This window comes from Salvelinus alpinus, chromosome 2 (assembly GCF_045679555.1).
Source record: "Salvelinus alpinus chromosome 2, SLU_Salpinus.1, whole genome shotgun sequence".
NCBI classification, from domain to species: Eukaryota; Metazoa; Chordata; class Actinopteri; order Salmoniformes; family Salmonidae; genus Salvelinus; species Salvelinus alpinus.
In genome coordinates this window covers 53,506,479-53,532,400 of record NC_092087.1, presented here as the reverse complement: position 1 = coordinate 53,532,400, position 25,922 = coordinate 53,506,479, and the positions used below count along the sequence as shown (strand labels likewise).

The window sequence follows — 25,922 nt, the reverse complement described above, 5'->3', positions numbered from 1 at the left end:
CGTGAAGCCTGGAGGAGGAGGCGTGATGGTGTGGGGGTGCTTTGCTGGTGACACTGTCAGTTAATTCAAGGCACACTTAACCAGCATGGCTACCACAGCGTTCTACAGTGATACGCCATCCCATCTGGTTTGCGCTTAGTGGAACTATCATTTGTTTTTCAACATGACAATGACCCAACACATCTCCAGGCTGTGTAAGGGCTATTTTAACAAGAAGGAGAGTGATGGAGTGCTGTATCAGATAACCTGGCTTCCACAATCACCCAACCTCAACCCAATTGTGATTGTTTGGGATGAGTTGGACCGCAGAGTGAAGGAAAAGCAGCCAACAAATGCTCATATATGGGAACTCCTTCAAGACTGTTGGAAAAGCATTCCTCAGGAAGCTGGTTGAGAGAATGCCAAGTGTGTGCAAAGCTGTCATCAAGGCAAAGGGTGGCTACTTTGAAGAATCTCAAATATACAATATATTTAGATTTGTATAACACTTTTTTTGGTTACTACATGATTCCATATGTCTTATTTCGTGGATTTGATGTCTTTACTATTATTCTACAATGTAGAAAATAGTAAAAAAGTACAGTAGGTGTGTCTAAACTTTGACTGGTACTGTACTTCTTAGAAACGTATAGAGCTAAATAGGTTGAATGTCTTGTTAAGGCCTACTAGCAGGTCGGTATGTTTAGTTTGTTGAATTGTTAACAAGAGAATGCTGATTCCTCGAGATACATTATCAATACATGTATTATTGTATCCAAGCCTTGGTAAGTATGTCAACTAAACTAGTAAGACAGCACATTTTCTGTTTTTGTGCCTGCCTACTGAACACAACCCTGTTGACAATTTAAATGCTTTTAAGTAGATCTCCTCAATTAATTAGTATACTGAAACGGGACAAAGATCAAGGAAAATCTATCTTTGCAATGTGCTGCAAAGCTTTCACAGACAGCACAGGCTGTGAGAGATGGAATGAAGAGGGTAGGCCAATGTGAGGAGACGTTATGTTAACCAAGCCACTGTTGTTTATGTGAGAGTTGGGACATTCAATGAATTCCAATTGTAAGGACACTTGAAGCTCAATCGTGTGTTGTGTGTGACTGTAACCAGAGAATCAGAAGGCCTTTGTTAGCTTGTGGCTTGGTGAGACCTCATGACTGTAGGAATTATGTTTGCTTGAGCAGCTGTACAGTACAGTAAGCAGCAAAAACTTGCCTTTTCTACAAGAGAAAGGATTGATTTGTCTCTATGTAGCCCGTACACCCTTATTGTTCTCTTTTGCCTGACCTTCGGCTAGCAAGGTATGTTGTCCTTGGCTCCGAAATTGTTCAATAAAGCATCGTGGTAATGTTACACAATGTGCTGCTATGCAACCATACGTTTGTTACAATGTGGACAATATAAAGATTTATGTTAACAAGTTTCATCAAGCTCGCTAACTAGGGTACCTATTGTAACTTGTGAGTATTTGGGACAGTGTTTGAGTGAGTGTCCATGTGCTTGCGCAGGTGCCTGAGAGCTGTGACTGCGCCAAGGGCTAAAATATTGTGGGTTGTCTCTTCGTGTGCAGGGCATATAAAAAGAATCCAACCGGCAGACCTGCAGTTGTGGCAGTGTCCTAATTAAAAGTACACAACGCAGAACGAACCACTCTACATCTATATGTGGGCAGAACCCTTATTAACTTGTACAGAAGCTAGTGTTGCCAAACGTAGCTCATTCAGTATGACGAACGAGGCTCACATGTTTTTTTAAAATTAATGCCCTGTGTAGGTGTTCAACTACACTATGTGTTCAACCACACGTGTCCCTTAATTAAGAGCCTGCGAGCTCACTGCATGCCAATACGAGCCCCATAGGAGGAAATGTACGGTTCGGCTAACAGCTGTAGTAGCGCTGAGTCCTAGGTTAATAACGCTATAATGCCCTGTGTTAGATGTGATGACAGCAGGTTAGTTGATGTGTTCCTCTAGTGGTTTGGAAAAGGACAGTCTCGCATAAAGTAACATTTCTATGGGATCAATCTGTTTGCAGTAGGCTGAGAATCATATGTCTAACCCAAATATATCCATTATATTATAGTGGAATGATTTTGAGATGCTTTTTTCCCCGATGATTTGGGGAGATTTGAATGTCGTGGTCTTTCTTGAATAAACTGATGAATAGATAGATTGCTATGCCATGCTAGGTATATGGAATGCAATACAGGCCAACTGCAATTGTAAACGTTGCCTATGCTCAGAAAAATACACATTAGGCTACCTTTTTGAGTTGCCTATATAGCAAGTAAAAAAACATTTGTAAAGAAGTAAGAATAACAGCTTTGACTATTGAACATATATTTTTATAAAGAGTATTCAGAGTAACGGATGTTAAAACTTCAGATCCCCGAATGTAACTTGTTATAAAAGTTAATAACAGTAGGCCTATAATTTTTCTAGATCCCTCCGCCTAATTTACTTTCTCTGCAAGCCACTGCACTTGTCCCCATGTATTTCTCCGTCCGCCTCTACTGGAGGTGCTTGCTTGCCGAAATACAGGGAACCAGTGCTGATAATATCCCGAAAGGCGAATAGGTAACACCTCGCGCGTCATAGCGCAATTTTTGTCCAGTGCTATTTTGTATTTCCGAGGGTGCTGTCACCCAGGAAGGATTTGGATACTATTTAGTGAGCGTGCTCCGCCTAATATGAGCTTTTCGTCCACGACTTGAAACAAGAAACAAAAGCAATGGGAGCATTTGGAGTGATAATATGGATTTTACATTGTATGGCACTCTATATTCAACTTAACGCCGCTTACAAACCGACTGTGCGAACCGAGGTGGACAATCATATATCTGGAAATGGTAGGTTTAATTCCGTCGGTAATTATGTAGCCAATTCATTATGTTGCATATTTAAAACAACTGATACATTGTGCCATGCACTCGCGACTATTGTGATTGGGTGGGGTTGACTGATGTCAAGATGGTGATGATAGTTGCAACTATTGTTTAGAGTATAAAGTTGGGACACATTAATAGTGTCTTGTAAGCCCATGTGGACCGGGCACCGGTAGCTAGGTGTATGACACTTAAATTAAATAAATCATTCAATCATTAACATCTTTATGACAGAATATCATTTTTAATCAATTTGGCTCTTAAGACTTCCCTGGACTCTTTAGCGTGTATCCGTGAAGATTGCTTTGCTATTATAATACATTAATGATGTGTGATATTAATGAACGCAACAGTCCATTATATGGCAAGTTGGAGTATTGAAAAGATGAATGAGTTCATGTCAACCTGGAACAACTGTTACATTAATCCAACAGTACAATACCATTTTATGACCTCAAAGACCATTTTGTGAGGGGCGGTTCAAACTTGATATCTGACAATGCTATATTTGGAGCAACTGTTTTGAGCAATTGCTGTTGAATTTCGTATATGGTATTTCCAGTTAGGTAGCAGTGCATCTTGGGCTAATTTACTGACAGAACAATACAGACAAGAGGAAAATCAATGTTCATGTCCCAAAGCTATAAATCATCCATGTCATTTTAAGCTTGTAGGAGGATATATTTTCTTTTTCAACTTTTGCTTCGTTTGCGTGCTGTGAAATCAAGGGTGGCAGGGGTGTGCATTGTTGGCAGAGGTGGGATTTTAAGGGGAGGATTTTTGGAGGGAAGGTGTAGATAGGTGGCAGGTGATTCAGACCCATATATGGCAGGAGTGAGGGCACTAGTCACGGTATTTTGAGGGTAAATTTATGACTTACTTATTAGGAAGTTACTATGGGAATAACGGGTGAAAAAGACCTCATATAAGAGTGCAGTGTGCAGAGTCTCATTTCACTTTCTAATAGATTATTTTTTTGTACCCATCACCTGCTCAGTGACAATGGATGTGTGTAATCGTTCCCTGTTCTAAGGTCCTATGGGAGACATTGGTAATGGATTGGACAGACAAAGCAATAGTTTAAAATCTGTATTAATCAATCAATCATGTTATCTACAAAAATGAGTTTTCAAAAATGTTAATGAGCCCACACCCTGAGACCCTGGAGTTAGGTTCGGAGGAAACATGAATAAACCAATCTATCTTATGAAGATTTCTGGACTTTTTTTTAATGATTTCATGATTTTTTTTCAGATTTTCGTTCAGATCCCCATTAGCTGTTGAAGAAGCAGCAGCTATTTATCCTGGGGTTGACACAAAACATAGAACATACAGAACACTAATGGACAAGAACAGCAATGACATGTTGATGCATTATTTTAACAGCAGTATCTTACCAGCAATGAGCGTGCTTGTACATTCTCAGATAAAATGTAGCTCACTAGAAGCTTCCTAATTGGTGTGGCACTGCATTTTTGCCATATTACCTGTCACAAAGATGTTTCTACAGTATTTTGGCTCTAACTGCAGGCTGCTATACAATTTAATTTGATCGTCTGCGATAAACACTTTATCATTGTGTCTCTCTATTCTGTCCCAGGAGCTCTCTCTCTCTCTCTCTCTCTCTCTCTCTCTCTCTCTCTCTCTCTCTCTCTCTCTCTCTCTCTCTCTCTCTCTCTCTCTCTCTCTCTCTCTCTCTCTCTCTCTCTCTCTCTCTCTCTCTCTCTCTCTCTCTCTCTCTCTCTCTCTCTCTCTCTCTCTCTCTCTCTCTCTCTCTCTCTCTCTCTCCTTAGCGCGTCAGCTTTAGCCAAATCAATATGAATGAGTGTAGCGTATACTGGCGCTGGATGAATTGACAATCTTGGATGGGTAGAAAAATCGATTACGCGCATCACTCCCAAAGGGAGTTCATTAAAATGGGGTTTAACTGCAATGTTCTCTCCCCAGTCTTACGTCTAACCAGCCACAAAAGAGAATGGCTCAGGTTCGGAATTTCATAAAAGGGGAAAGCTCATCAATTCAAAATAGGCTACTGTAGCCGTAGCTATAACTCAGATCCTACTATCTTCATTAGCTGTTCTCTCTTTGGTGATCTGGAAAAAATTGCCTTTTGTTTCACTCTTGGAGGTGACCGGCTTCTCAACCGAAATGAGAGCTGCATCCCATTGAGGTTAAGTCGTACCTCAGCGTCAACTAAACAAATTAGCTGATCGTGGACTACGGGAGACAGCAGAGAGAGCATGTACCCCGTCCACATCGACGGGGCCGCAGTGGAGAGGGTCAAAAGCTTCAAGTTGCTCGGCGTGCACATCACTGACAACCTGAAATGGTCCTTTCACACAGACAGTGTGGTGAAAAAGCTGCAACAGCGCCTCTTCAACCTCAGGAGGCTACAGATGCACCATTGAGAGCATCCTTCCGGGCTCTATCACTGTACCATGTGGCTATTGAGCAAGTTGAGGAGACTAAACTGGTGGGTGTAACCCTAGATAGCAAGCTGTCATGGTCAAAACATATAGACTCAATGGTCAAAACATATAGACTCAATGGTTGCTAAAATGGGAAGAGGTCTGTCCATGATAGGGTGTTGCTCTGCCTTCATGACATCTCAGTTGATCAGACAGGCTGACCAGTACCCTGCCCTGAACCCTAGTTTTGTCGCAGCTGGGCCACTGCCCAGCTTTGTGGTCATGTGCAGCTAAGAAGGACATAGGTCAATTGCAGTTGGTCCAGAACAAAGCAGCACGTGTTGCACTTAGATGTATACAGAGGGAAAGTGTATACAGAGGCTGGGAAGCGCAAAGTATTAAATAGAGCAATGACATCGGCTAACGCTCTCGGTAGCCGATGTGAACAAAACCTTTAAACAGGTCAACATTCACAAAGCCGCTGGGCCAGACGGATTACCAGTACGTGTACACAAAGCATGCGTGGACCAACTGTCAAGTATCTTCACTGACATTTTCAACCTCTCCCTGACCGAGTCTGTAATACCTACATGTTTCCAGCAGACCACCATAGTCCCTGTGCCCAAGAAAGCGAAGGTAACCTGCCTAAATTATTACAGCCCTGTGGCACTCATGTCAGTAGCCATGAAGTGCTTTGAAAGGCTGGTCACAGCTCACATCAACAGCATCCTCCTGGACACCCTAGACCCACTCCAATTTGCATACCGCCCCAACAGATCCACAGATGACACAATCTCAATCGCACTCCACACTGCTCTTTCTCACCTGGACAAAAGGAACACCTATGTGAGAATGCTGTTCACTGACTACAGCTCAGCGTTCAACACCATAGTGCCCACGAAGCTCAATACTAAGCTAAGGACTCTGGGACTAAAAACCTCCCTCTGCAACTGGATCCTGGACTTCCTGACGGGCCGCCCCCAGGTGGTAAGAGTAGGCAACAACACGTCTGCCATGCTGATCCTTAACACTGGAGCGCCGCAGGGGTGTGTAGTTAGTCCCCTCCTGTATTCCCTGTTCACCCACGACTGCGTGGCCAAACACGACTCCAACACCATGATCAAGTTTGCTGACGACATAACAGTGGTAACCCTGATCACCAACAACGATGAGACGGCTTATAGGGAGGAGGTCAGAGAACTGGCTGTGTGGTGCCAGGACAACAACCTCTCCCTCAATATGAGCAAGACAAAGGACCTGATCGTGGTCTACAGGAAAAGGTGGGCTGAACAGGCCCCCATTTAACATTGACGGGGCTGTAGTGGAGCGGGTCGAGAGTATCAAGTTCCTTGGTGTCCACATCACCAACGAACTATCATGGTCCAAACATACCAAGACAGTTGCGAAGAGGGCACGACAAAACATTTTCCCCCTCAGGAGAATGAAAAGATTTGGCATGGGTCCCCAGATCCTCAAAAGGTTCTACAGCTGCACCATCGAGAGCATCCTGACCGGTTGCATCACTGCCTGGTATGGCAACTTCTTGGCATCTGACCACAAGGCGCTACAGAGGGTAGTGCGAATGGCCCAGGACAGCTTCTAGCCCCCCCTCCTCCCCTTGTACACTGCTGCTACTCACTGTTTGTTAGGTACCTATGCATAGTCACTTCGCCCCCACCTACATGTACAGATTACCTCAACTAGCCTGTACCCCTGCACACTGACTCGCTACCGGTGCCCCTGGTATATAGCCTCGTTATTGTTATTCTTATTGTGTTACTTTTTAGTATTACTTTTTATTTTAGCCTAGTTGGTAAATATTTTCTTCTTCTTGAACTGCACCGTTGGTTAAGGGCTTGTAAGAAAGCATTTCACGGTAAAGTCTACACTTGTTGTATTCGGCGCATGTGGCAAATAAAGTTTGATTTGATTTGACTACATATAACTCTGCCACACCAGGTAACTCAAGCTAGAAATAAAAACAGTTGAAAAAAACCAGGTAAAAGAACACCTGACTGCACAAACGGGACCGTGAAGAGACACAGCCATTTTATATATCTTGTGTTGTAATTTGCATTGTACTATGTATTCAGTGGCGATTTTAGCATGTAAATCTTGGTGGGACAAAAAAAAGTGGGATGCATGCCAGCAAAGCCACTACACAGAAAAACATAGCTGATATGGCAGACTTACTTAAACAAATGTGGATTCTACTGACCTTGAGCCTTCTTGGATGGGCACTTCTAAAATAACTCTATGGCAGAACCCAAGGGGCAAACATTTTTGAGCTCTAACCTTAGAATTGGGAATGACAGAAAACCAATCAGGCTCAACTCTGTATTTTCTGCTTCCCCACCACCACAGAAAGCACTGAGCTAGGCTGCCTTACTCAAGAAATCAAAAAAGAGGCCATGTTTGTATACGGCTTTATTAACTCAATGAATGTTTTTTTATACATTGTTTGCAAGCTGATATGTGACATGTATTAATGCCAAAATAACACGCAAAGCAGACAAGCCCCCCAATTAATAAAATAAAATAAAAAATATATTTATTTATTTTTAACCTAAAAGGTGGGGCCCACCTGCCCTGAATGACGGGTCGCCACTGTATGTATTAGACCTAGATATTGGGTGTATGTTTTGATATGTAGGCTATGTGTGACGTTTTAGATGTATGTTGTTACGTCTGTCGTCGGAATGAGACCAAAGCGCAGTGTGGAAAGTGTTCATCGTATTTTATTAGAATGAACACCCAAAACAACAAAGGGAAAAAAACTAACGTAAAGTTCTGCAGGGCTATACAGCTCAACGCCAGCACCTCTCTCCGGAATCTTGCGTCGAGCTCCACACTCAACTCCCTGACTGGCTCTGGTTCACCCCACTCCGTGTGCCCCCCCAAAAAATGTTTGGGGGACTGCCTCTCGGGCCTCCGTCGTTGGTTGCGACTCCCGGAGTCGTCGTTAATCCTCCTTCGCTGCCTCCGCTTGCTTCCATGGCAGGGTCTTGTCCCCTGCCATAATCTCCTCCCATGTCCATGATGTCCTCCACTCACTTTTCTCCCGAGCCCAGGAGCCCTGCTCCTCCTGGCCACGCTGCTTGGTCCTTTGGTGGTGGGATGTTCTGTTACGTCCGTTGTCAGAATGAGACCAAAGCGCAGCGTGGAAAGTGTTCATCGTATTTTATTAGAATGATCCCCAAAAACAACAAAGGGAAAAAAACTAACGTAAAGTTCTGCAGGGCTGTACAGCTACTGTGCAAAAACAACATCCCACAAACTAGGGTGGAAAAACAGGCTGCCTAAGTATGATTCCTAATCAGAAACAACGACAGAACTCTGCCTCTGATTGGGAACCATACCTGGCCAACAAAGAAATAGAAAACTAGAATGCCCACCCAAATCATACCCTGACCTAACCAAATAGAGAAATAAAAAGGCTCTCTAAGGTCAGGGCGTGACATATGTATTTCAGTCCTTGACTAATAATGTTCTGTATTATGTATTATGTCATGTTTCATGTGGATCACAGGAAGAGTAGCTGATGCTTTTGCAGCGGCTAATGGGGATCCTAATAAATACCAAATACCAATACCACCTGGTATGGCAAATACACCGTCCACAACCGCAGTGCTCTCCAGAGGGTGGTGAGGTCAGACCAAAGCATTATCGGGGGCACACTGCCTGCCCTCCAGGACACCCGGTGTCACAGGAAGGCCAAGAAGTTCATCAAGGACATCAGCCACACGAGCCATGGCCTGTTCACCCCGCTTCCATTTAGAAGGAGGACACAGTACAGGTGCATCAAATCTGGGACCAAGAGACTGATAAACAGCTTCTATCTCTATGCCATCAGCATGTTAAACAGTCATCACTAGCCGGCCTCCCCCCAGTACCCTTTCCTTAGACACTGTTACTAGCCGGCTACCACCTGGTACTCTCCCCAGCACCTTAGAGACTGCTTCACCCTATGTGCATAGAGACATTGAACACTTGTCAGTTTAATAATGTTTTTTACGCACTTTTTTTTGTGTGTAATGTGTTACTGCACTGTTGGAGCTACAAACCTCAGATAATATCTGCAAAATATGTGTATCCTACCAATACAATTTGATTTGACTTTATATGTATTCAGTATACTGTATTCTAGTCATGGCTCATCCTATATAACTACTGCTGTACAAACCTTTTATATTCATATGCTGTCCATACTGTCTATAACAAGGTTCTCCAACTATACTGTATACAGTGCCTTCAGAAAGTATTAAGACCCCTTAACTTTTCCCACATTTTGTTATGATAGACTTATTCTAAAATGGATTTAAAAAAAATCATCAGCAATCTATACACAATACCCCATAATAACAAAGCGAAAACTGGTTTTTAGAATTTTTTGCAAATGTATACATTTTTTTAAACATAAATACCTTATTTACATAAGTATTTCAACCCTTTTTTATGAGACTTGAATTTGAGCTCAGGTGCATCCTGCTTCCATTTTTCATCCTTGGTATGTTTCTACAACATGATTGGAGTCCTGTGGTAAATTCAATTGATTGGACATGATTTGGAAAGGAACACACCTGTCTATATAAGGTCCCACAGTTGACAGTGTATGTCAGAGCAAAAACCAAGCCATGAGGTCAAAGGAATTGTCCGTAGAGCTCCAAGACAGGATTGACTCGGGAGCCCCTGCCCCAACAGACACTGAGAAAAAAAACAAGTAACCAAGATATTGATGGTCACTCTGACAGAGCTCTAGAGTTCCTCTGTGGAGATGGGAGAACCTTCCAGAAGGACAACCATCTCTGTAGCACTCCACCAATCAGGCCTTTATGGTGGAGTGGCCAGTAAAAGACACATTACAGTCCACTTGGAGTTTTCCAAAGGGCACGTAAAGACTCTGAGACCATGAGAATTAAAATTCTCTGGTCTGATGAATCCAAGATTGAACTGTTTGGCCTGAATGCCAAACTTCACATCTGAAGGAAACCTGGCACCATCCCTACGGTGAAGCATGGTGGTGGCAGCATCATGCTGTGGGGATGTTTTTCAGTGGCAGGGACTGGGAGACTCGTCAGGATCAAGGGAAAGATGAATGGAGCAAAGTACAGAGAGATCCTTGATGAAAACCTGCTCCAGAGCGCTCAGCACCTCAGACTGGGGCAAAGATGCACCTTACAACAAGACAACGACCCTACGCACACAGCCAAGACAACGCTTCCGGACACGTCTCTGAATGTCCTTGAGTGGCCCAGCCAGAGCCTGGACTTGAACCCGATCGAACATCTCTGTAGATACCTGAAAATAGCTGTGCAGCAACGCTCCCCATCCAACCTGACAGAGCTTGACAGGATCTGCAGAGAAAAATGAGAGAAACAAATACAGGTGTGCCAAGTTTGTAGCATCATACCCCAGAAGACTTGATGCTGTAATTGCTGCCAAAGGTGCTTCAACAAAGTACTGAACAAAGGCTTTGAATACTTACAGTATGTAAATGTAATATTTCAGTTTTTCTTATTTTATAAATTAGCAAAAAATTCGAAACATCTTTTTGCTTTAACATTACTTGGTGTTGTGTGTAGATTGATGAGGGAAAAAACTATTTAATACATTTTAGAATAAGGCTATAATGTAACAAAATGTGGAAAAAGTCAAGGGGTCTGAATATTTTCTGAATGCACTGTATGTATTCAGAAAATGGTGTGTAAACAGCTTGAATACATTTTTTAGAGTAATGTGCAAATATTGTACAATCCAGGTGTGCAAAGCTCTTAGAAACACACCCAGAAAGACTCACAGCTGTCATCGCTATCAAAGGTGATTCTAACATGTGTTTACTCAGGGGTGTGAATACTTACAGTATGTAAATTAGATATTTCTGTATTTTATTTTCAATACATTTGCGCAAAAAAATGTAAGCATGTTTTCACTTTGTCATTATGTGTTTAGATGGTTGAGAGAAAAAATCGATTTAATCTATTTGTAATTCAGGTTGTAACACAATAACATGTCGAATAAGTCAAGGGGTATGAATACTTTCTGAAGGCATTGCACTATTTTTTATACCCCTGAGTCAATACATGGTAGAACCACCTTTGGCAGTGATTACAGCTGTGAGCCTTTCTGGGTAAATCTCTAAGAGTTTTGCACACCTGTCTTGTACAATATTTGCACATTATTCTTGATTTTTTTTAATGCTCTGTCAAATTGGTTGCTGATCATTACTAGACAGCCATTTTCAAGTCTTGCCATAGATTTCCAGAACTGTAACTAAGCCACTCACAAACATTGAGTATTGTCTGTTTACCAACTCCAGTGTATATTTAGCCTTGTGTTTTATGTTATTGTCTTACTGAAAGGTGGATTTTTCTCCCAGTGTCTGTTGGAAAGCAGACTGAACCAGATTTTCCTCTAAGATGTTGCCTGTGCTTAGCTCTATTCCATTTCTTTTCACGCTAAAGAACTCCCCAGTCTTTGCGAATGACAAGCATACCCATAACATGATGCAACTACCACCATGCTTGAAAATATGAAAAGTGGCACTCAGTGATGTGTTGTGTTGGATTTGCCCCAAACATAGAGTGCTTTGTATTCAGGACATAAAGTACATTTCTTTGTCACATTTTTTGCCTTAAAGCAAACAGAATGCATGTTTTGGAATAGTATTATGCTGTGCAGGCTTCCTTCTTTTTACTCTGTCATTTAGATTAGTATTAGTATTGTGAAGAAACTACGATGTTGTTGATCCATCCTCAGTTTTCTCCTATCTCTGTAACTGTTTTAATGTCATCGCTGACCTCATGGTGAAATCCCTAAGCGCATTCCTTTCTCTCCGATTGGGAAGGACTCCCGTATCTTTGGGGGATTCTAAGCTGACATGGAATTGTTTTAAGATGGCCATACCATGGATCATTGAGCTATTTGATTTTGAATTTTAGGACCCCTTTAGGTATCCCCCCAAAATATTAAACAATTATTTGATAAAATGTTAAATTTAGCCTTTACTACTATAGCCCATAGAAACGCATTGAATAACACATTCATAAATGGCAAAAAATACAGTCCAAAAATAAATCATGTGTCAGTCCTATATCTAGGACATCAGCAAAAAAAGCAAAAAAGGAAACGTCCTCTCACTGTCAACTGCGTTTATTTTCAGCAAACTTACAAATATTTACACATGTTATGAACACAACAAGATTCAACAACTGAGACTTAAACAAGTTCCACAGACATGTGACTAACAGAAATCATAAGTAACAGTCAGTATCTGGTGTGGCCACCATTAAGTAATGCAGTGCATCTCCTCCTCATGGACTGCACCAGATTTGCCAGTTCTTGCTGTGAGATGTTACCCCACTCTTCCTTAAGGCACCTGCAAGTTCCCGGACATTTCTGGGGGGAATGGCCCAAGCCCTCACCCTCCGATCCAACAGGTCACAGACGTGCTCAATGGGATTGAGATCCGGGATCTTCGCTGGCCATGGCAGAACACTGACATTCCTGTCTTGCAGGAAATCACGCACAGAACGATGAAGATCTGTGAAGTAATTTGGATTTTTAAAAATTATCTTTGAAAGAAAGGGTCCTGAAAAAGGGACGTTTATTTTTTTGCTGAGTTTATAAGAAAGCTTTTTTTTTTTTACACATATTTAACCCCTTTTTTGCGTAGACACAAAACTACCTCTATACTTACATTACATTTTTAAAGTCGGTACCAGTTACCTACAGACAAGTCCCGTGACACTCGCGAGTGTCTCCCCTTTCCATAGAGTGGTCGTAATCGATTGTAGGCCAAACCGTTCGGTGGCTATAGACGTTTTCATGATAAGACCAGTTTTCAGGATATCTCATGGTCTGACAAACTCCGCTGTAGCTCGGCCACCCTCCACCGCAGATGCGGAAGGCCACGACAGGCAGATCTGATGGATTATTAAACAGATATCTCTATCTTAAACTGATAGATTTTGATGTGGATTTTTTTATTATGTTACTTAGATTGATGCACCGGTGCGTCAATTGACTCTAGAAGTCATTAATAACTTCACCACTGCTCAAAGGGATATTCAATGTCTACTTTAAAATCATTTTTCATCATTTTTCAAAACCGCTATTATGGTCATACCCTGTCATTTGTAGGCCTGTGACACAAAATCTCAATTTCATAAATTTTTAATTCAGACTTTAACACAACAAAATGTGGAAGAAGTCAAGGGGTGTGAATTATTTCTGAAGGCATAGTAAACATATCTTTCTCTCTCTATATATATATATATATTTACAGTACACAAGGGTTTTCCTTTATTTTTACATTCTACATCGAAGCTGGTTGAGAGTGTGCAAAGCTGTTATCAAGGCAAAGGGTGGCTACTTTGAAGAATCTCAAATATAAAATATATTTTGATTTGTTTAACACTTTTTGGGTTACTACATGATTCCGTAAGTGTTATTTCATAGTGTTGATGTCTTCACTATTATTTTGCAATGTATAAAATAGTAAAAATAAAGAAATACCCTTGAATGAGTAGGTGTGTCCAAACCTTTGACTTGTACTGTATATATATATACTGTATATATACAGCTCTGGAAACAATTCAGAGACCACTGCAAAATTATCAGTTTCTCTGGTTTTACTATTTATAGGTATGTGTTTGGGTAAAATCTTTTCGGGGATTTTATTCTATAAACTACTGATAACATTTATCCCAAATTCCAAATAAAAATATTGTCATTTAGAGCATTTATTTGCAGAAAATGACAACTGGTAAAAATAACAACAACGATGCAGAGTTGTCAGACCTCAAATAATGCAAAGTTCATATTCATTTTTAAACAACACAATACTAATGTTTTAACTTAGGAAGAGTTCAGAAATCAGTATTTGGTGGAATAACCCTGATTTTCAAACACAGCTTTCATGTGTCTTGGCATGCTCTCCACCAGTCTTTCACAATGATGTTGGGTGACTTTATGCCACTCCTGGCGAAAAAATTCAAGCAGCTCAGCTTTGTTTGATGGCTTGTGACCATCCATCTTTCTCTTGATCACATTCCAGAGGTTTTCAGTGGGGTTCAGGTCTGGAGATTTGGCTGGCCATGACAGGGTCTTGATCAGGTGGTCCTCCATCAACACCTTGATTGACCTGGCTGTGTGGCATGGAGCATTGTCCTGCTGGAAAAACCAATCCTCAGAGTTGGGGAACATTGTCAGAGCAGGAGGAAGCAAGTTTTCTTCCAGGACATCCTTGTACGTGGCTTGATTCATGCGTCCTTCACAAAGACAAATCTGCCCGATTCCAGCCTTGCTGAAGCACCCCCAGATCATCACCGATCCTCCACCAACTTTCACAGTGGGTGCGAGACCTGGAGAGGCCTACAAGCCACAGTGTCTCGCACCCAGTGTGAAATTTGGTGGAGGATCTGTGATATATGTATATATATAAACTCTCACATTGTTTGTTCTGATATTTCTTCATTTCTTTCTTTTTACTTTTTGGATTATGTGCATATTGTTTTGGTTGGTATTATTACTGCACTGTTGGAGCTAGAAACACAAGCATTTCGCTGCACCTGCGGTAACATCAGCAAATCTGTGTACACGACCAATAAACTTTGATTTTGATTTATCAGGCCAGACACTTATGTGTGGCTCAGTGGGTAGTGTACCCTGCTTGCAAATGCCAAGGATTGAGGGTTTGATTCCCCATGGGTTCACCCATATGTAAAATGTGGGTGATGTATGCACTTGTAAGTTGTGTTGGATAAAAGCATATGCTAGATGGCATTTTATATTATAGAACACAGCAGCCAATGCAGTGTTCCATAGAGCGTGTGTTATGTTTAGCCCAGGCTCATTTGTATCCAGCTCCAGATAAGTGCATTTGTCCCGGGTTTCGTGGCCCTGCATGGCCACTGCTCATCCGATGTGTACAGGTCTGTAGGTCTAACACCTGTGCAGCTAGGCGGAACATTGCATGGCATCGGAAGGGAAGGTGAAGAAGTCAGGTCTAACAACACCTGGCTCCTTTGACACGTGTGTCTGGGTCTGCCCCGGTCCTGTCAATCTCACAGCATCAGGTCTCGGAAGGTTGCACAGAGAAAAGAGGAGGGAAAGGGGGGGGGGGGGGCAATGTTGAGTGTGTGTCCATGTGTACCTGGAAGAGCAAGAATGAACACAGTACAAGACATAAGATCTACTCTAGTAGGTAAAATGCGACATGGGACGTCATAATTGTCTGGTTGTAAATTGGTTCCCTAATTGTAGAGGCATCAGCTTATCACAAGGAAAATATGTATATTTTGTTCACGATGACACCAAGACGTCAAGCAAAGATGGCACATCGTTGTCTGGTAAGATATCCAGGTAACAACCATCAGAACAAAACAGCAGACAACACCGGCCAGACATCTCTGCATGTCTGGCAGACATATCAGTGTGGATGACGGATCACCACCTCAAGCTGAACCTCGGCAAGACAGAGCTGCTCTTCCTCCCGGGGAAGGACTGCCCGTTCCATGATCTCGCCATCACGGTTGACAACTCCATTGTGTCCTCCTCCCAGAGTGCTAAGAACCTTGGCGTGATCCTGGACAACACCCTGTCGTTCTCAACTAACATCAAGGCGGTGACCCGTTCCTGTAGGTTCATGCTCTACAACATTCGCAGAGTACGACCCTGCCTCACACAGGAAGCGGCGCAGGTCCTAATCCAGGCACTTGTCATCTCCCGTCTGGATTACTGCAACTCGCTGTTGGCTGGGCTCCCTGCCTGCGCCATTAAACCCCTACAACTCATCCAGAACGCCGCAGCCCGTCTGGTGTTCAACCTTCCCAAGTTCTCTCACGTCACCCCGCTCCTCCGCTCTCTCCACTGGCTTCCAGTTGAAGCTCGCATCCGCTACAAGACCATGGTGCTTGCCTACGGAGCTGTGAGGGGAACGGCACCTCCGTACCTTCAGGCTCTGATCAGGCCCTACACCCAAACAAGGGCACTGCGTTCATCCACCTCTGGCCTGCTCGCCTCCCTACCTCTGAGGAAGTACAGTTCCCGCTCAGCCCAGTCAAAACTGTTCGCTGCTCTGGCCCCCCAATGGTGGAACAAACTCCCTCACGACGCCAGGTCAGCGGAGTCAATCACCACCTTCCGGAGACACCTGAAACCCCACCTCTTTAAGGAATACCTAGGATAGGATAAAGCACTGTGAAGGCACAGTCCAATTTGGCACCGTTTGAAATCCCACCCAACAGAACGTCAATGTACTCTGATTGTTTCACCATGTAATCATTGTTCACACTAAATTTACCGTCTGGGCGTACTGTCTAAGTTAATTACGCACAAAAAGTCTTTGAAATCCTCCTCCACAGTATTGTCAATACCAATATTGACAACAACAACCATCATCAATACGGTCACACCCTGATCTGTTTCACCTGTCTTGGTGATTGTCTCCACCCCCTCCAGGTGTCACCCATCTTCCCCATTATCTCCTGTGTATTTATACCTGTGTTCTCTGTTCGTCTGTTGCCAGTTCGTCTTGTTTGTCAAGGCAACCTGCGTTTTGTCTCAGCTCCTGCTTTTCCCTAGTCTTTCTTTTCTCACTCTCCTGGTTTTGTCCTTTGCCTGTCCTGACCCTGAGCCTGCCTGCCGTCCTGTACCTTTGCCCCACTACTCTGGATTACCGACCCCTGCCTGCATTGACCTGTCGTTTGCCTGCCCCTGTTGCTGTAATAAACATTGTTACTTCAACACAGTCTGCATTTGGATCTTACCTGAAATGTGATAAATACCTAATCACCACCAAGTTCCTACCTTTTATTCCCTTGTTATCTTCACCAATAAGTAATAATAATATTACTCATAATATTGGCATTAATCATAAACACAGTCATATTAATAGCTATATTAAGAGTAATAATAGTTGTAATTTTAATAATAATAACATCAACGACAATACAATCATCATCCTCATCACTGTCACCATCAATAAGTCAATCGAAAAACTACTAGCCACATGCACAAACAGCAAAAACAAGAATGTGCAGATAGTCATATACAGCAGCTCATTATTTTCTCACTTTGTAAGATGGCAGTCTTCAATCACAACATAAGGTATATCAGACCATTTTGTTCAGTTCATTAGATCCCCTTGCCAATGAAAATGGAAGAAAAGTTCAGAAACAACATTATAGGCTCACTTAGGCCTAGATTCCATCAGATCAAGCCTTAACCAGTCATAGCAGACAGCGGCATAGCAGATGTGTTGCTGGTGTTGGAACTGCTTTAGCCATCATTCTCACAAAGCCACAAGTTCAAAACAAGAAAGTGGTCTGCATGGGATTTCTCTTAATGTGACTCCGTTCAGCCACTGGCATTGTCCGCTTTAGGTATAATGCCAGGAGCCGCTTGTGGATCTGATAGCTCTAACGCAGTTCCACCTGCTCCACCGTCAAACAACCTCTATGTGGATGTCGGCTGAAGCGGATCTGATTGAATAGAGCCCTTATTCACATTCAGACAATCACAATAGAGGAAAAGGCACATCAGCCCAGTTCGATTCAATTCATTAGATCTGAATGTCAGTAAAATGAGAGAAAGAAATTGAAAACAACAAGAACAGTTTTTATTGTCCATTACTCGCACGTTGCCTATTAGGCAGAGAACATATTTCCACATGTCATCCTTGTTATATTCTAGCATTAAAAATACTAATTTGAAGAACTGGCAATAACTGATGACGGGTATCTGCTTTACACAACAACACCGTTGAAAGAACACAATCCTAATTTGGAATCGCCATTGACAACTAGAGCAAAATAATAATACATCTCAATATGCAGATCTGGTAATTAGAGTGATTATTATATATGTATATTTTAACTGTAGATACACCTATACCGATACACCGATACACCTTCTTCCATGACATCCCTTTTTGCACCAGTGTCAGGCTGTTTTACACATTTGGAAAAGGGGTCGGAGAGAGAAAGGTAGCGTAGACGAAAACGAATCAGATCAAAATGTCCCGCCCCACGGAAAGTAGTGGTTTAAAATGTACTTCCTTGAACCACTTACTATTGGATTTACTCATTTCATTTAGGCTAACATAAGTTTGACCCAATGTTAATTCCCCACAACACTCCCCTCCATCAGAAGACCAAGGGGAACAAAGTTAACATTGCACTTCATGTCTTCATCTCAACACCCTGCCTCGCTGGAGGGTTTTTCTGGTTCACCTTTTAAGGAGCTGTAATGGTTAGTGCAGTGCAGAATGGCTACACTTCTACTAATGTGACCAGCATTAAGGTTATGTCTGTCTCTATACCCTTTCCATTGCCTAATGGTTGAACTAGAGTTTGCTGTTCAGGAGTTATTCACAACTTGGATGCTATGATTCATGTACCTACAGCAAATACCACAGGTATCAGAGAGTCAAACGTGAAGAATTCCATCTCATGGAACCAGTTTTTACCACAGATGAAAGTTCAGAACTGCGAATATGGAGCCTTCAATACACCTGTTTGAGTGAGTTCTTCACCAGTTTTGCACAGTAAACCCTTTGAATCTTGAACCTCACATGGGGGATATCCAGGCTTTCTGCAGCCAATAATAGATAAGGCCTTGCAGACTTGCACAAAGCCCAATCCCCTAGGCTCCCTGCTAAGTGTCACGTTCTGTGGACCTACATATTTATCGAAATGTTACACTGCCTGTGATCTTGATTGCCGAAGAGTCCTCTCAACAGATCAAAGGCTCAGAGCATTTATTTTGATATTCCTTGCCATAAATTCAGTGCCAGGTCTAGCCCCAAACTCCCCAGGAGCCTAATTGTTATTAAACCACATTCAATTGATAACATGGTAGAGAAGCATGTGCCTATTTCAGAATCCGTGTGTTGGTCCTACAAGACTCTCGGATGACCGTCATATTGAAATGCAACACATTTATATGTTAAGTATTTCCAACTTCCTGAGACTGAATGTGACAAAATGTGACGTTGGTGACAGACTTCTTTTTGGTGTCAGACTAACAGTAAACATTTGACAGGAAACATGCGATTTCCTAATAACAGTATAATTCTACCACAGAAACAAATTCCCAGACCAATCATATAGTCTTAGAGAACTACTTTTGTGTATAAATCTTGTGGATTGACCCTCCAAGGTTCAATCTTTGCTACAAAGTGGAGCTCTACTTACCCCGGTGTCCTCCTCCAAAACACACCACTGTGCATCACTTCATCCATTTCAGACCTGTCATTCTGCTCCACTCACTCACCAGGTCTCTGTCACGACCCTCTGCTGTGACAGTGTAAGTGTCCAATCTGCTGGCCCCTCTCTCACAGCCAGAGCCACATTAAATTGAAAGCCAATGCAAACTGCCTGGGCAGATGAGACTCATTAAATGGACACCAAGCAGAGTGTGGAGGAGGATTTCAAAGACGTTTTGTGCGTAATTAACTTATACAGTACGCCCAGACGGTAAATTTAGTGTGAACAATGATTACATGGTGAAACAATCAGAGTACATTGACGTTCTGTTGGGTGGGATTTCAAACGGTGCCAAATTTGGACTATGCCTTCACAGTGCAGAATATTCAACAAAACAGTGTTCTAGGGCAAACGGATTTCAACTACAATAACATATTTTGTGAGGTCATGGTCAGGTTGTATAGGCCTACAGATTATGGTTTTTTTCATGCTTTTTTAGCGACCAGGAGAAACACATCTGGTGTTGTGTTGATCCGGATCATCCGGTGTTGTCTGGTGTTTTTGTTCTGATGGTTGTTACCAGGATATCTTACCAGACAACGATGTGCCATCTTTGCTAGACGTTTTGGTGTCGTCGTGAACAATTATGACGTCCCATGTCACATTTGACCTACTAGGGTAATTCTTATGTCTTGTACTGTGCTCATTTTTGCACTTCCAGGTACACATGGACACACAATCGACATTGCCTGCCCCCCCCCACCCCCTCTCCACACCACTGCCACTCTCTGTTGTCATCTATGCATAGTCACTTTAATTAACTCTACCTACATGTACATACTACCTCAACTAACCGGTGCCCCCGCACATTGACTCTGTACCGGCACACCCCTGTATATATAGTTATTTTTTACTGCTGCTCTTTAATTACTTGTTACTTTTATCTCTTATTCTTATCCGTATTTTTTGAAACTGCACTGTCGGTTAGGGGCTCGTAAGTCAGCATGTTCACTGTTGTATTCGCCGCGTGTGACTAATACATTTAGATTTGATTTGATTTGACATTTCCCCACCCTCCCTCGTATTTTCTCTCTGAATCCTTCCCGAGACCTGATGCTGTGAGATTGACAGGACCGGGGCAGACCCAGACACACGTGTCAAAGGAGCCAGGTGTTGTTAGACCTGACTTCTTCACCTTCCCTTCCGAAGCCATGCAATGTTCCGCCTAGCTGCACAGGTGTTAGACCTACAGACCTGTACACATCGGATGAGCAGTGGCCACGAAACCCCAGACGAATGCACTTATCTGGGCCTGGATACAAATGAGCCTGGACCAAATCAAACAATAATAATATAGAATTATCATAATATCCACTGCTCTTTCCATGACAGACTGACCATGTGAAATCTATGATCCCTTATTGATGTGACTTGTTAGATCTGCTTCAATCAGTGTAGATTAAGGGCATGAGACAGGTTAAAGAAGGATGTTTAAGCCTTGAGACAATTGAGACAAGGATTGTGTATTTGTGCCATTCAGAGGGTGAATGGGCAAGACAAAAGTGCCTTTGAACTGAGTATGGTAGTAGGTGCCAGCAATGCTTAATTTGAGCCAGATCCTGCCAGAACAGAGATCCGGCACCTCTCAGATTTGACCTTGTTCGTTCCGGCACCTATTTGCCCGGCTACGGTACCTCTCACGGCATTATTTATACAATTTGTTCACTGTTTGCATTGTAAACATTTTTTTAAAGCGATCAGAGTTAAGTCAAGTTGCCTCCTGGTTATTTCTCCCACCTCCCTGAAAAACCATAATGTAAAAACACAGCGATCCTTCTGTGCAATCATCCTATCCTTCCAAACTGATTTCAGACCTGCTCTCTTATTTGCACATATACAGTGGGGAGAACAAGTATTTGATACACTGCCGATTTTGCAGGTTTTCCTACTTACAAAGCATGTAGAGGTGTGTAATTTTTATCATAGGTACACTTCAACTGTGAGAGACGGAATCTAAAACAAAAATCCAGAAAATCACATTGTATGATTTTTAAGTAATTAATTAACATTTTATTGCATGACATAAGTATTTGATACATCAGAAAAGCAGAACTTAATATTTGGTACAGAAACCTTTGTTTGCAATTACAGAGATCAGACGTTTCCTGTAGTTCTTGACCAGGTTTGCACACACTGCAGCAGGGATTTTGGCCCACTCCTCCATACAGACCTTCTCCAGATCCTTCAGGTTTCGGGGCTGTCGCTGGGCAATACGGACTTTCAGCTCCCTCCAAAGATTTTCTATTGGGTTCAGGTCTGGAGACTGGCTAGGCCACTCCAGGACCTTGAGATGCTTCTTACGGAGCCACTCCTTAGTTGCCCTGGCTGTGTGTTTTGGGTCGTTGTCATTCTGGAAGACCCAGCCACGACCCATCTTCAATGCTCTTACTGAGGGAAGGAGGTTGTTGGCCAAGATCTCGCGATACATGGCCCCATCCATCCTCCCCTCAATACGGTGCAGTCGTCCTGTCCCCTTTGCAGAAAAGCATCCCCAAAGAATGATGTTTCCACCTCCATGCTTCACAGTTGGGATGGTGTTCTTGGGGTTGTACTCATCCTTCTTCTTCCTCCAAACACAGCGAGTGGAGTTTAGACCAAAAAGCTCTATTTTTGTCTCATCAGACCACATGACCTTCTCCCATTCCTCCTCTGGATCATCCAGATGGTCATTGGCAAACTTCAGACGGGCCTGGACATGCGCTGGCTTGAGCAGGGGGACCTTGCGTGCGCTGCAGGATTTTAATCCATGACGGCGTAGTGTGTTACTAATGGTTTTCTTTGAGACTGTGGTCCCAGCTCTCTTCAGGTCATTGACCAGGTCCTGCCGTGTAGTTCTGGGCTGATCCCTCACCTTCCTCATGATCATTGATGCCCCACGAGGTGAGATCTTGCATGGAGCCCCAGACCGAGGGTGATTGACCGTCATCTTGAACTTCTTCCATTTTCTAATAATTGCGCCAACAGTTGTTGCCTTCTCACCAAGCTGCTTGCCTATTGTCCTGTAGCCCATCCCAGCCTTGTGCAGGTCTACAATTTTATCCCTGATGTCCTTACACAGCTCTCTGGTCTTGGCCATTGTGGAGAGGTTGGAGTCTGTTTGATTGAGTGTGTGGACAGGTGTCTTTTATACAGGTAACGAGTTCAAACAGGTGCAGTTAATACAGGTAATGAGTGGAGAACAGGAGGGCGTCGTAAAGAAAAACTAACAGGTCTGTGAGAGCCGGAAATCTTACTGGTTGGTAGGTGATCAAATACTTATGTCATGCAATAAAATACAAATTAATTACTTAAAAATCATACAATGTGATTTTCTGGATTTTTGTTTTAGATTCCGTCTCTCACAGTTGAAGTGTACCTATGATAAAAATTACAGACCTCTAAATGCTTTATAAGTAGGAAAACCTGCAAAATCGGCAGTGTATCAAATACTTGTTCTCCCCACTGTAGGTTATGGGGTGGGCCGGCAAGTTAAGTAACTGATTTTGAAGCAGGTCTTGGCAGTGGTGGTCAGCTAGTGAAGAGGTCCCTAGGTAATCATGTCAGATTGCATAGGCTAGTAGTCTCCCTACTGAATTTGAAACATGGAAAAGACTAATCAAAAATGGATAAGCAAAGGCAATCAACTTTAATGAAGATTTGCAAGTCCAAAAATCCTGAAAAAGATGGTGAATCGAACCCGAAATGAGCCAGAGAACTGTCAGTGGCGGATGAGAGGAATGAGGGGAAAACTGTTCCTGATGACGAAGCCTTAACTAGCAGCGCTGCTATTCCCGCCTATTCAGCATCACCTCCGACACCATTATAGAGGGGGGGGGGGGGAACATGCCCAAACCAAGGCCCAATTAGCGGCAGCAAGCATTGTAGACAAGGCTAAAGAGGACACCTTAACACAGGTTATAGTTAACACTCAAAATAAAAACATTGACACTACAGCCAAAGTCTGAACGTCACAGGCCCGCTCACAATTTTTAGCAAGAAATTGACTGACAGGAGTTAAATGGACTTGACATGGGGATAATTGTCCATTGCAATGTTGCTTGCTCCAACATACAGCATCATACTCAATCTGAAATGAAGTGAAAACTATTGAAAAGAATAGTAGAGTGCTCTCACAAAATCAGCCTAATGCTCGATGAGGCTACTAATTTGAATAAAAAGAGTGCTTTGATTTTATACATCAGACTTTACCTGGCAGATATGGACGTACCAGCAAACATTTTTGTTGATCTTGTGGAACTGGAGGATGTACAGTTTAAGTCGGAAGTTTGGAGTCATTAAAACTCGTTTTTCAACCACTCCACAAATTTCTTGTTAACAAACTAGAGTTTTGGCAAGTCAGTTAAGACATCTACTTTGTGCATGACACAAGTCATTTTTCCAACAATTGTTTACAGACAGATTTGCAACTGCACATGGGGACAAAGTTCGTACTTTTTGGAGAAATGTCCTCTGGTCTGATGAAACTAAAATGGAACTGTTTTGACTATAATGACCATCGTTATGTTTGGAGGAAAAAGGGGGACGCTTGCAAGCCGAAGAACACCATCCCAACCATGAAGCACAGGGGTGGCAGCATCATGTTGTGGGGGTGCTTTGCTGCAGGAGGGACTGGTGCAATTCACAAAATAGATGGCACCACGAGGCAGGAAAATGATGTGGATATATTGAAGCAACATTTCAAGTCAGGAAGTTAAAGCTTGGTCGCAAATGGTCTTCCAAAAGGACAATGACCCCAAGCATACTTACAAAGCTGTGGCAAAATGGCTTAAGGACAACAAAGTCAAGATATTGGAGTGGCCATCACAAAGCCCTGACCTCATCCTATAGAACATTTGTGAGCAGAACTGAAATAGCGTGTGCGAGCAAGGAGGCCTACAGTTACCTGACTCAGTTACACCAGCTCTGTCAGGAGGAATGGGCCAAAATTCACCCAACTTATTGTGGGAAGGTTGTGGAAGGCTACTCGAAACGTTTGACCCAAGTTAAACAATTTAAAGGCAATGCTACCAAATACTAATTGAGTGTATGTAAACTTCTGACTCACTGGGAATGTGACGAAATAAATAAAAGCTGAAATAAATAATTCTCTATACTATTATTCTGACCTTTCACATTCTTAAAATAAAGTGGTGATCCTAACTGACCTAAGACAGGGAATTTTTACTCGGATTAAATGTCAGGAATTGTGAAAAACGGAGTTTAAATGTATTTGTCTAAGGTGTATGTAAACTTCCGACTTCAACTGTATCTGCTGGTGGAATTGTCCGTAATCTGTTATCCAGGTTAGAGGGTGTGAAGTTTACTGAGGACCTTCTCTCCAAAATCCTCATTGGAATTACGTGTGATTGTGCGTCTGTCATGCTGCGATGCAAGAGCGAAGTAGTAACAAGGCTCCAGGCCCTCTTCCCTAATATAACTGTTTGGCAATGCTCGGCACACAGGCTTGAGCTCGCAGTAGGCAATGTGGTAAAAGAGATGAGAGCAATCAATTATTTTATAATACTTATGGACAAGCTATATACGCTTCATAGCGTATCCAACAAAAAAACGAATGGAGCTAAGGGAGTGCACAGAGAGTTTAGACATTCAGCTGTGCAAAAGCGGCATGATCTTTGATGGGTGGCATCCAGTTTTCGAACTGTAGAGTCTGTGTGGAAAAATTACCTGGCTCTTCACAAGCATTTCACCACAGCAGCTGAGGATGCACCCCAAGCTTAAATGGCCTTGCCATGCAAATATCATCGCATGCGTTTGTTAACAATCTCGGCTTTATGTTTGATGCACCTCAAGAACTATCTGAATTGTCACTCGTGCTCCAAAAGAGAGATTGCACAATTATTACTGCACACAGGGCAGTCATCAGGGAAGCATTGCAATGGCAGAGCAGCCAGGCCGACACACACACGACTCAGCCAGAGAGGGATTGAGGAGAACTCTTTCCAAGGCGTCAAACTGAATGATGGAAGACCCAGCGACAGAGTCCTTAATCAGAAGGAGTTTTTCGAGGGCTTGGCGAGGAACATGGAGGCTAGAATGTTATCTCAAGGAGGACGGGCGGTGGACAATACAGGATACAGCCAGTTCATCAAGGAGCTGAAGATGCTTTACGCCCAATACTGGGCGGAGGACGCAGGAGCACTGTACAGAGAAACAGAGATAGAATCTCTCTGCCAGCGGTTTGGCATTGACAGTCCACTTAGGGTCATACAGGCAGTACAGGTAGTACAGGTACACTAATGGTAATGATAAAGGAGCCATTCTAGATGGACTTAACCTGATGAGGACAGGGGGTGCTGTTTTCACTTTGGGGGAAAATCGTACCCAATTTAAACGGCCTCGTACTCTATTCTTGCTCGTACAATATGC

General features: G+C 42.7%; 1 protein-coding gene across 1 annotated transcript in view; it reads left to right on the top strand.

Annotated features, from left to right (window-relative positions):
- Positions 1-2,499: 2,499 nt before the first annotated feature.
- Positions 2,500-25,922, top strand: part of LOC139564755 (V-set and transmembrane domain-containing protein 2-like protein) — an 83,418-nt gene continuing 59,995 nt past the window's right edge. Inside the window, exon 1 of the mRNA XM_071384544.1 lies at positions 2,500-2,845. Coding sequence (XP_071240645.1) covers positions 2,728-2,845 — 118 coding nt within the window. The 5' untranslated portion in view covers positions 2,500-2,727. The remainder of the gene's footprint in view (positions 2,846-25,922) is intronic.